Source organism: Rhagoletis zephyria, unplaced genomic scaffold (genome assembly GCF_001687245.7).
Source record: "Rhagoletis zephyria isolate East Lansing unplaced genomic scaffold, Rhagoletis_zephyria_1.1 Rzeph_scaffold_01567, whole genome shotgun sequence".
NCBI classification, from domain to species: Eukaryota; Metazoa; Arthropoda; class Insecta; order Diptera; family Tephritidae; genus Rhagoletis; species Rhagoletis zephyria.
This window is the reverse complement of record NW_016158651.1, coordinates 31,530-43,651: the sequence shown is the minus strand read 5'-3', so window position 1 is coordinate 43,651 and position 12,122 is coordinate 31,530. Positions and strand designations below refer to the sequence as shown.

Sequence of the window (12,122 nt, the reverse complement as noted above, 5' to 3'; positions counted from 1 at the left end):
AGCATTTCGATATACTTTCATATATATAAATGCACATAACACTGTACCTAATACTTTACACACTTTTATTTTATTTTATCTTGTATATAAATCACTTTAATTCAACTTTTGTAGACTTGTAAATTACATTGAATTGCACCCATATTTACAATAACACATGGTTGCAAACTGACACATAACATGTGTTGCCATATTGTACAAAATAATACATACAAAGAAGGCAATGTTTAAAAAGGAATACAGGGGAAATCAATACAAAAGAAAATGTAAATTTACCGCTACTTTTATTCTGGGCGTGTATTATTATCAATGAGGGTTCGAACCCCTCTGCAAAAATATTGCCCATGACGTAGGCGGTGTTGGTTGGTCCCGCCCGATTTGCTTGCTTTAAGTTCGGTCGAAGGCCGCTTACGCAGAAAGGTGTTCTCTGCAAAAGGTGTTCAGCTCCTTTTCTTCGCAAAACAGAAAGGAGAATTCTACTGCCTGAGGGTTATAATCCCTAAGTGCGGCCGAAGGCCGCCTACGTAGAAAGGTGTTCTCTGCAAAAGGTGTTCAGCTCATTTTCTTCGCAAAACAAAAAGGAGAATTCTTTTGCCTGAGGGTTATAATCCCAAGTACGGCAGAAGGCCGCCTATGTAGAAAGGTGTTCTCTGCAAAAGGTATTCAGCTCCTTTTCTTCGCAAAACATAAAGGAGAATTCTACTGCCTGAGGGTTATAATCCCTAAGTGCGGCCGAAGGCCGCCTACGCAGAAAGGTGGCCTCTGCAAACGGTGTTCAGCTCCTTTTCCTCGCAAAACAGAAGGGAGAATTCTACTGCCTGAGGGTTATAATCCCTAAGTGCGGCCGAAGGAAGGTGTTTTCTGCAAAAGTTGTTCAGCCCCAGGGACTGTCCCCTTTCTAGTGGGGTGCTTTGGGGCCTCCCCCTCCGCCCCCACCCCAAAAACGATGTGAGCGCTACTAAACATTAAACATTTCCCATTTAAAATCTTTATTTTAAATTAAAGTTTAATTCTTTCACTACACGTGTATGATAAAGTTTTTAAAATCGGATCACACGTTTGGACACAATTACCCAACATCATTGTACAAATAACTAAACCGTACCGTATTTTTTCTTCAACAAGTTGCGTTCCAAATACTTCACGATTAACTTCCACATCATCTTCCTCATCACTAAACAATATTTTAACTGTATCCATTTTTTTAATTTTATAATAAAAGCAATTATTTTAAAAATGATGTAAATGGAACACTAAATAAACAAATGTAAAAAAACAAACAGCTGTTTACAATTCAGTCAACCATTCACAATAGTAGAAATTTGTGTCGATCAAGTTACACAATAGCGAAATGAAAGATTGTCGACTCGATCGACAAAGTTCTATTCTACTGCCAGTCGACACTCGCAATATGTATGCTCCTGCAATCTTTTTTGGAAATTCTTGAGTTTGACAGACTTTTCAAAAGGACTTGCATTTGCCACATCGCACAAGGAAAACGTGACGGTATTCAATCAATACTCCCAGAACGACATATGGGAGAGCCCTTCGATGAATCACCATGCGTTACCATTCGGTTTATAGACGGTCGCTTACAAATACTCTTTCCCTTTTAGCTACTATCAAGGTATTCAACAATTCCTCCTCGAATGTCAAAGTCTTTCAACAGCACCATTAGATAAGCCACCAGCAAAGAGTAATGTTTGGCATGAAATTCAGGAAGTTTAGCAAATCACTGCCGCGAGTGCTGGGATACCATGAGATACCGCGCCGATAAGATTTGATATTTTTTTTTTCATCGATGTTATAACAAAAAAAAAAATGAAAAAGTAGTTTGACAACTTGAAGAAAACATGGATTTCATGTAACTGAATCTAGTAACTATATATGATTTACTTAAAACCTCAGTTGGCAAGCGCTTATGTGCTTATACGCATTACAACGCATAGCTTTAAAACTAAAACTAAGTACTATATTAGAGCAACTCGTTCAATTATAATGTATATACACCGTATGAATTTTTATTATAATATGCATATTTTAAGAAAATTATAAAATTGTAATTCCTTGTTTATTAAACACACAGAGAAGATAAATTAAATTCAGCAACATTGAAAGACTCTTTGAAGAGTAACATTATTTTAACTACAAGTGAAATATGACTTATATTACATGTAAATGTAAACATATACATACATGCATACATTTTAAGTATTTACAGCATTTACAGTTGACCTCCAAAATGTTTCAGCTTTAGCATTAAGCTATGTAATCTGAACAGAAATTTTTATTTCGGAAACATCGGTGGCCTACATACATATACAATAAGTGTACCTTATTATCACGACGCAGAGAACAAAGTTAGAGCCATCAGACGTACCGCTACATTGGTTTTGCCGATTTTGACAATTCAAGTAAAAGTAAAAGTAAACATCGCCTCAGAAATTTTAAATGCATTGAAATTCACTAAAGGCCCCGCCAGATAAAAAGTGTTTTCTGTGCCAGAGAGATGCTTTGACTAAATTTGATTGGTCAAAAATCATCCGTTCCATACATTTTTGTTGTTGTTGTTGTTTTGCCGCATATGACGAATTTTATCAGTTGCGGCAATGCACGTCTTCCCAATGTGGCGTCTTCTATTCAAAATCACAGAGTTAACTTGGATGTTAGTTAAAAGCATCCCTGTGACGCAGAAAAGGTTTTCTATCTGGCGGGGCCTTAATATTTTCACAAAAATCGCCGTTTTCTGCCATTTTTATTTTTTAATTTTATAAATCATATGTCTACAATTTAACACAATTAAACCACGTTTTCTATCGAAAATTTGAATATAAGACGCAGAAAAGAATTTCTATCTGGCGGGGCCTTAATATTTTCACTAAAACCGCCGTTTTTTACCATTTTTATTTTTATAAATGATATATCTTTACAATTTAACACAATTAAACCACGTTTTCTATCGAAAATTTGAATATAAGAAAATTTACTCTTCTAACAGTTTGTTCTATCCTCCTATTCGGCTTTGTTTACTTTTACTTGAAAAATGTCGTCGCCGCCAGGACGGCGCAATCTTGTATTCTATCATTCTTACCTCATTATTTGTATATGTTTAATGAAGTAGGTTCTGCAATTCACCTCCCATTCATTTGAATTCAAAGTGACTTTGGTTGAAATTCACTCCGGAGTGAATTGCAGTACCTGCCTAAATTATATTAAAATGAAATTCGGCTTTACATATAACTTTGCGAACGTTTTAACTGTTCAGAACATGTACATATCGTTACCTTAATATACCCACATCGTCGCTGATATGCAAAAAGCCATAACTAAGGCCTTGTTCGAGCAGTGTTGCGCGAATTATTAAAGTATCACAATCAATCAAACTGCGTTTTGTATTTCAGCGACGATGTGAGATAGGGCTTTTCTATGTATATTAAGGTAACGATATACAAGTGTTTATGAACTATGGATTTGTACTACTTATAGTAACCATTTCTAATAGGGCAGCAAAATACACGCGTCATAAATCTACTCATAATCACTATCAGCTGGATCATCTGGTTCATAATCGGAGTAGTCGTCATCCACATCCTTTTTGCACTTACTATGTTTTTTATTCATATTTTCCTTACCACAATCGACCTGCATACTTTCTTTATCTGTAGATTCCTCCTTTGGCTGTACCTCAATTTGCGATCGATGGTGGAAAACGAAAGAAACACATTTACTTGTTAGCCATGCCTGCGATAATGTACTGTCCGACAGTCCTTTATTGTTCGAGCAATGATACCATTGCGACAAATGAGATGTACAATCACTATCCTCAGGAGGTGGTTGCATTTGTATGTTATTTACGCAGCGTTTGCATTTTAATCTACATTGAATAGTTCAATAAAAGTAATAACGAACAAATGAATATGTTAAAAGTGTAAGTTTTGTTTACTTTATATGCGTGTCGGAAAGGATATCTTCTTCATATCGGAATAGGTCTTTCAGATCGTCACGTGTGAAATGCTTTTCGTCACTCTCATTATGATCGATTATAGTGCTTGACAGTGATTTTTTGTGAGTTTGTCGTTGTAGTATTTTTTCTTCAATCGAGCCTGTCTGAAAATGTTTAAATCATAGATATTTTTGAATAGTTATTACATACTAGAAGAGCTGGGCACTTTATGATTACGATTACATTTTGATTACGATAACTGTAATTGTTATCACGAAAATTTTCAGTATTAATTACTGTAATTTTAATTATAACATGCTTTATTGCGAATACTTTAATTGTAATCCTTAAAATTTTGTGCTTACGACTACTGTAATCGTAAGCGTGCTTTTTTTTTAAGATTACAATTACCGTAATTGTTATAATGAAAATTAGGATTAGGATTACAGTAGTCGTAATCGTTAAAATTTTTAGGAGAACAATTAAAGTAGTCGCAATCGTATTCATTAATGATACGATTACAGTTATCGAGAAATTAATTTTCTTTGGACCAAATATGGATTTTTATTCACCAAAATGGTTTTCAGTTACGAATTCGGTTATTTGTTTGGAATTGTAATATTCTACACAGATTAGTCGCAGTATTTGCAATAAAGTTTGGTATTGATTACCTTCTTCAATTTTATATACTTTTCGGTCAAAGCTACGCTAATTTACTTAACTACTAAACCTTTACAATATATTAGTAAATCGCAATCAACATTTTCTTGATTACGATTACATTAATTGTAATGATATTTTTAGGATTACAATTAGTGTTCGTAATCGTAATATTGATGATTACAATTACTGTAATTTTTAGGATTACAATTACAATATTCATAATCATGTATTTCATAATTACGATTACAGCAATCTTTGTCCTAAAATTTTATAATCGTAATGGTAACATATATGATTACAATTTAAATAATCGTAGTCGAATGTAATTTAAGGATTACAATTAAGCAATCGTAATTAAAATCTAATCGTAATCATAAATTACCCAGCTCAGCATACTACTATGTAGAAGAAATACTCAGCCCCAATGCGTAAGTCGTTAATTACGCTAACGTAATTGGCATTGTTTACTGTCGTGCAGCGAAGCCAATTTTTTCGGTTTTAATGCACTAGTCTAGTCGAAATTTTAGGCAATGCCATGAAATTTTCGGTACTATTCGAATCTCGAAAAATGACTTCGACTTGCATTCGACACGACTCTCGCAATGAGGCTGTATAACTCTACTAACAGCAACCAAACGATATATGTAACATGGTTTCCTTTGTCCATCCCGCCAAACTCGAGCCATTGCCTGCTCATCATTTGCCGGATTCCAATCTGGATCGAACATGAAAAGACGGTTCGCGCCAATTAAATTCAAACCACAGCCACCAGCCTTGGAACTCAACATAAAGAGAAAACAATCGGATAGCGGATCGTTGAACTTATCCACAACTTTGCTGCGTTTCTTGATGGTCATGGAACCATCAAGCCGAACGTAGGTGTACCTTCTGTTAATGATAATCAAAGGATATATTATATACTCAAGACTTAAATATATTTACTGCAAGATTATACCTTTTACGCGCAAGTTTTTCGAATAACTCTAGTGTTTGTGTATAGTTCGAAATAAGGACTACCTTATCGTCACTGTTTGTGCGTATAGACGCTAGCATGAAGTCCAGGAGCATAAATTTACCACTCAATTCTGGATTAAACTCCCTAAAGATAAATATGTATAAGTGTTGGACATAATATAAGAGCATTTTTGAACTTACATGTCTCATTAAAAATGAAATGAAATTTGATATTGTAGTCTATTTTATTGTACACTTAAGGTTAATACTTACTTTGGATTATAGTTTGCAGGAAAGAAATCTTGAGAGTTTTCGAAACCATTCTCGCGTGCCAAAACCTTTTCGTAAATTAGATCTGGGTGACTACACAGTTTTTTCATCGTCGTGATGTTGGCAAGAGCAGTTAGAGAGGTCTTTTCATTGCAATCTGCAGTGAAGGAGATAAAAATAAAAAAAAAAGTTGCTATTTGTAGTTTTATTTGAAAGATAAAAATAATTTGAATACCTTTCCTGAACTTACCTGTAAGACTTCTTCGTATTTTATCTGATTTTATGAAGTTTCTATACAAATCCATTTGCATTTGAGTAAGTTTCGCACATATTACCATTTCAAACTTAACAGGCAAATATTTTGTTAATATCTGATTCGTGCGGCGTATGATGCATTGATTCACAAGACCTATTAGCTCCTGTGTTTTCTCTACTGCTCGCTCGCGTTCTTTATCTGTAGAATCTGCGTTTTGGCCACGTAGTATAGCATTTTCAAAATTTCGCTTGAAGTCCGTCGCTGAGCCCAACATTTCCGGATTTACGAAGTTTACTAAACTAAAGTATTCAGTTAGATCGTTCTGTATTGGTGTGCCAGAGAGTAAAATTCGTCGCTTTGTCTTCAACCCCATAAGAGCTTGATATGTCAGATTATCACTATTTTTCAAGCGGTGACCTTCATCACAGATAACCATGCCCATTTCATTACGACATAGAATATTTGCATAAATGCGAAAGGTTTCATAGCTGATCAATAGTACTGGGGCACCACAGCGTTGTCCGCTATCCACCACAAACTGTTCCAGTGCACGAATTGTGTCTTCTTTTGCGCCACCTTCAATAGCAAGACAATGTAAGCGCCCATGCAACCATTTAGTGAACTCTTTTTCCCAGTTTTTGACCAATGATGATGGTGACACTACGATAACCTTTGAAATGGTCGGCTTGCAGTCAGGACTCTGTCGAAGTAGCGTCCATACTAGTGTTACACATTGTAAAGTCTTCCCTAAACCCATTTCATCGGCCATAATACAGCCATTGAATACACCACGAAGCCCTTGGACGCATTCGTACATGAAACGAACCCCTTCGCGCTGATGTGGGCGCAGAATATTGCTTAGTAGTGGATCAACTACTACATGTACTTGTATTTTGTTAGCATCCAATGTAATGCGTTGATGTTCTGTATAATTGGGAGGAATATGCAATACCAAAGCATTGCACGCATGTGGATCGTGCAATGCCTTTCGTACATTGCTGCGCCGCATCCCAAGGCATCGATTACCACCATTGTAATCTGGCACATAGTCAGCGATAGGCACTTTAAATGGCCGCGAAAGTATCTTGGCGATTGCTTGTTCATATTCACTTATTGGCACGACGCGCGGACTCCGAGTTTTATTTACCAAATTTTCCTCCGGACACCTACGTTTTCGTTTGTTTTGAAGGGGTGGTGTAAAATCGCAACATGGATGTAATTTAAATTCCCGATTTTGGCTAGGAGCCATACTTCGTCGCTGGGAATGCAATTTTGCAAATTAAATTTAGTAGTTGGAAAAAATAAAAGTATTTTAACGCATATCTACCATTTTTATCAATTTTTGTTTCGAATAGGCGGCTATATTTAGGTACACGAATTTCGATACGATACGATACCATATCGATACTTTTGGCATTCGATACCGATATTTTCTACTCGATAGTTTTAAAACGATATTTTTTGGAATCGAGTACCAGAACCCTAGTATCGTATCGAATGTCATAAACTCACATTACAAGGCTAATGTTATTAACAATTCTTCCCGATATAAATTGGGCTTTTAAGAGCAGAAATGTGTAATATAGTTAGGATCAGGGACGTGAACCGGATGAAAAATTTGTTTGGTTCGGTTCAGCGGTTCGAACCGTTTTTGCACTTTTGGATTGGTTTGTCAAAGCGGTTTTTTTGGTCTTTGAACCGGGGTTTCGGTTCGGTTCAACGGTTCGAAAAACCAAACAAGTTTAAGTGTCAAGTGCAACAACGCGCAAAGCTAAGAGTCAAGTGTCTGTCAAATGAGATGGGTTGCCTTCATATTTGATATTGTCACATGGTAAACAAACATGATGGGTATTACCATGTTTACCAAAAAGAAAAAAAGTGGGTACATTTATCTATTGAAAATTGGTTGAACCGAACCTTTAAATCTTTATAGAAAGTGGTTCGGTTTTCGGTTCGGATCAAACATTTGTGGAAAATTTCGGTTCGGTTAATGGTTCAGTTAATTAATAGAAAAGAGCGGTTTTGCGGTTCAAAACCGGTTCACGTCCCTGGTTAGGATTGTATGTGGTGGAATTTGAACCCGCGAACTCGGTGTTTTAAGCCAACACCTCAATCTACGTGTTGTTACACAATATGTTAGTGTTTGACCGAGATTTTCCTCCGATTTGTCAAGTGCGCCTTAAGTTCTGAACACATTAAAAACGACGAGCTACGGGCCACAGCTTCCAATTTGTTATCTTTATTGTCTAAACGCTTTGTCGAAGGCGACATGATTTCTTTGAATGCGTCGGCGACATCATGAATTTGTACGAGTTTGACATAAAAGAAGAGGAAGATCCTTATCTGTCGCTGGAAAGATAGAAATAGATCTAATCTGGCCACAACCACAGTCGTTGCGTAGCTCGGTCGTCGCCAAAATAATTATCTACATAAGAGTACGTGTTAAAATAATTTGACAACTATGGTCCATAGCTCGTCGTTTTCATTGTGTTCGGGCTATTAATATTGTGGCACAAAAGGGGTCCCTACAGTTTTATGTCGACTTTGAACGGCGATTTTGTTTTAATGGGGAGTTGTTTTTTATTTTCAAGTTTTGAGCACTTCTAATCATTGCACCACAGCGGCCTATATTCATATAAATTTTTTGGATTTTGGTATCGATATTTGGAATATCGAGTATTTTCATTCCGATATTAATGGGTACCCGATATTTTTAAAGCGATACTTTAAATGAGTACCATATCGATACTTTCTGTTCGATATCGTGTTCCTAGCTATATTATAAGAATATAAAAAAACATCGATGTATCGAGCTACGTCGCTGTATCGAGCTATATCGATGTATCGAGGTACATCGATGGTCGTGGCTTCAAACATCGATATTTGTCGATGTTTTTATTAATCCGAACATGAACCAATCAGAACAGATCTGACCGGTTGAGAAGCAGCAATTTGCAATAGCATTTGAGAAAAAGTGTGTGACGTTCGTAATTTTGAAGTTTGCTATTTCTGTTTTGTTATACCCAAGCGCACTTGTGCACAATTATCATGCATCATTAATGCATGATTCAATAATACACGCGGTTTGACACTACCTAACAAAAGGTTGCATTTACGAAGGAGCAAGAAAGGGGAAGAATGCAATCCCTTGTTGCTAAAATGATAGTAGAAAAGTACGCAAAGTAGGCAATTAGTAGTGAAATTCCTTTTGTAAATTTTAATGTATTTGCAGGAAATCCGGCATTTTAAACGAAATATTGAACGAAATATTAATATATCTACGTGAATTATGTAATTTATGTGCTATTTAGCTGTATAAAAACTGCAAAAGGACTCAAAATTAAAATAAAACTACTATGAGATTTATGTAAACATCCAATTTAAAAACAATTTATGTTTTCATCAGTTAAATGTGCTTCATATGCATTTACAAATGAAAATATTGCATAAAAGCTTATACTTCTATTTAACACCAAAGCTACACTTTTCCAAGTAAATTTGCAAAGAAGCAACACGGTGCTACTGCTAAGGGAGCGGTGCGAGAGAGACAACTGTCAGTTTATCGAACCTTGTATTATTGAGGGCCGTTTACTCAATATGTGGTTAACACTAATCTCCGTTTAAACATCATTATCGACGTGTTCGGCTCCATGCATATAACACGGAGTCGGTAACGTCGATAACGAGGTTTTACCGGAGATTAGTGTTAACCAGACATTGAGTAAGCGGCCCTTAATCATGACTCAATAAAACGAAGGTCTGCATTTCATATCCATGCACACATATGTAATGAACTGAAGGTGGCGCATTCCCGAAACCGCTACTTTGGTTTTGCCGACTTTGACGTTTATGGCAATACGTAAACAAACTTTTTATTTATAAACAAGTGCAAACGTATTGTGTACTTTCAAGTGAAAAATCGAAGTAATTCGTGCGTTCTTAAGTAAAAAACGTTTTATTTGTAATAAAAACTTTATAAAAATGTCGTGTCGTGTGTTGAATTGCAGCAGCCGCGACGACGCCTTGGCCAGAAAGTGGGTAGAGTTCTGCCGGCAGGAGAAGCCATACAATTTAGACCACTTTCTACAGGAAGACATGCGCTGTGACAAGATATTATCACTTTTTCGGCACCTGCAATACAAACACAAAAATTCTAAATAGTTAATTAATAAGACCTATTCTTTTGAACACATTTCAAGAGTGGTTGTATATTTTTTGTTAACGTTGTGCTTAATTTGCCATATTCAAAGATGGCTTGAGGAATCGGTGAATCGTGAAGAAAACTCGTTTTCTCACTGCAAATTCACAACTTTCAAATCATTGTTCTGCGCCATATTCTTTGTTTACCCGTTGCCACAAATGTCATTCTGCGGGAATGCGCAATCTTGTATTCTATCGTTCTTGTATAAGTGCATAGTTATTTACTGAATAGTAGCGCAGAATCACGCAGAATGCGCAAAACTTTGGCAGCAATAATCAAGTAATAAACCGTGGAAAGACGAAAAAATTTACTTGTGAGCCTTTTTAGCCTGAAGTATGTATGTATATGGGAGGTTCCATGGGAAACTGAGCCTTATAGCACAAAATTTTGTCTTGATAAAACTAACAAATGTGTGGATAAGACATGTGTACAAATCTTGAATTAACCAATTAACCTTTTTTACGTTTTAAAATCTAGTTATAAATAAATTTCTTTAGTAGGTTTAAAGTAGGTTGTGTTGAAAGTACTGTCAAATAATTTGCGATTCATAATTCAAGTGTTTGGTAGAAATATGTAGTAGAACTTATCTGCGTTTAATGAAATTGTATTATGTATTAAATTTTGTGAGTGCTTTATCTATATTATGAGTTATTATTAAAGCCCTGTATGCAGCTCTCAAGAAAAAGAGCACAAGGCAACCCAGGTTTGCAACAGAAATATATGCCCGTTCCATTATTTCTTGAGGAAAGAGTGAGGCAACAGGCTGTGAAGTATCAAAAATGTCAAAATTCCTTGGACACACACACGAAATAATGGCAATTTTTTCTTGACCGTTTTCTTGAGAGCTGCATACAGGGCTTTAGTATCCAGCTCTTAAGAAAATGCACAAGAAAATTGGGGTGTTCACAGTTCGTTCCAAATAGTGTCTCAAAATGTAGACGTCTACATTTTAAGACGTTTTCTAACCATAAAATCTGTGGTGTTGTTGTTTCCCATACAAAATTGGAAAACGACGCCGTCTACATTTTGTCACACTCAAAGGTATGTTTTTTACGCGTCTACATTTTGCAACCTCGCAGCAGGGTTGCATTATGGCAATACTAATCGCATTTTTTTTATTTATTGGGCACGTTTTCTGTATTTGCATTTAATTTGAGCGCGATTTCTGATGAAAAAGAACAAATCAAGGAAAAGAAATAACAAATATTAGGAATTGGTAATTAAGTTGAATAATTACAATTTTTCAGAAACAAAATCGAAAGGCGACATATAAAAAAGCACGCAAAGAAGAAATGTCTGGCAACACCAGCAAAGTTTTGAGACGATTTTGCGACGACTGCTAGAAAGGGGTGCTCACTGTTTGATGCTAAAGATGTCTCAAAATGTAGACGTCTACATTTTCAGGCAAAATTTGGAACGAACTGTGAACACCTCAAATGTTCGTGTTCTTTCTTCTGCTTGAAATAGTAGTAGGCCAGTAATTTTGACGTTTGATAATGCACCGTGAATAGTAAACAATGGCAGAAGAAGAGCGGTAAAAAGTAAACAAAAGAAACAATATTTTGCCTATGACCAATTTGTAAGTTTATAACAATATTTTTCCTTAAATTTATTAAAGTACATTTTAATTTATTTTTATTCAATTTCAGGAGATAGTTTTCACTGATATCGGAACATCACTATATCTACCGAAGAAATCGATTTGTCGGATTTGTCTGAGCCGGTGAAGTGTGAAGAATGTGGGAAAATAATGAAGAGAAGCTCATTAAAAAAACATAAGCAACGTCATAAACCAAAAACTTTTCTTTGTCAGGCCTGCCGTAAGTATTTCCGTT

The 12,122-nt window shown here is 35.8% G+C and overlaps 2 protein-coding genes across 5 annotated transcripts in view; one reads left to right on the top strand and one right to left on the bottom strand.

Annotated features, from left to right (window-relative positions):
• Window positions 1-12,107, top strand: part of Bem46 (abhydrolase domain containing 13-like protein Bem46) — a 76,537-nt gene extending 64,430 nt beyond the window's left edge. Inside the window, exon 4 of one of the 3 annotated variants that reach the window (XM_017618166.1) lies at window positions 11,937-12,107. In XM_017618166.1, coding sequence (XP_017473655.1) covers window positions 11,937-11,943 — 7 coding nt within the window. In that variant the 3' untranslated portion in view covers window positions 11,944-12,107. Of the gene's footprint in view, window positions 1-1,616; window positions 2,652-11,936 lie in introns of those variants that run through there. The other 2 variants (XM_017618164.1, XM_017618163.1) reach the window with 2 other exon arrangements.
• On the bottom strand, window positions 2,911-7,483 carry okr (DNA repair and recombination protein RAD54-like okr). Of its 2 annotated transcripts, XM_017618161.1 has the most exons (8): window positions 7,414-7,483; window positions 6,081-7,344; window positions 5,834-5,987; window positions 5,562-5,705; window positions 5,233-5,494; window positions 3,944-4,107; window positions 3,481-3,874; window positions 2,911-3,395 (listed from the first exon to the last, which is right to left on the bottom strand). In XM_017618161.1, the coding sequence occupies exons 1-7, from the start codon at window positions 7,414-7,416 to the stop codon at window positions 3,529-3,531; spliced, it is 2,337 nt and encodes a 778-aa protein (XP_017473650.1). In that variant the 5' UTR covers window positions 7,417-7,483; the 3' UTR covers window positions 2,911-3,395; window positions 3,481-3,528. The 2 variants fall into 2 exon arrangements, with proteins under 2 accessions (XP_017473650.1, XP_017473649.1); XM_017618160.1 differs by having other exon boundaries at window positions 2,911-3,874.
• Window positions 12,108-12,122: the final 15 nt, after the last annotated feature.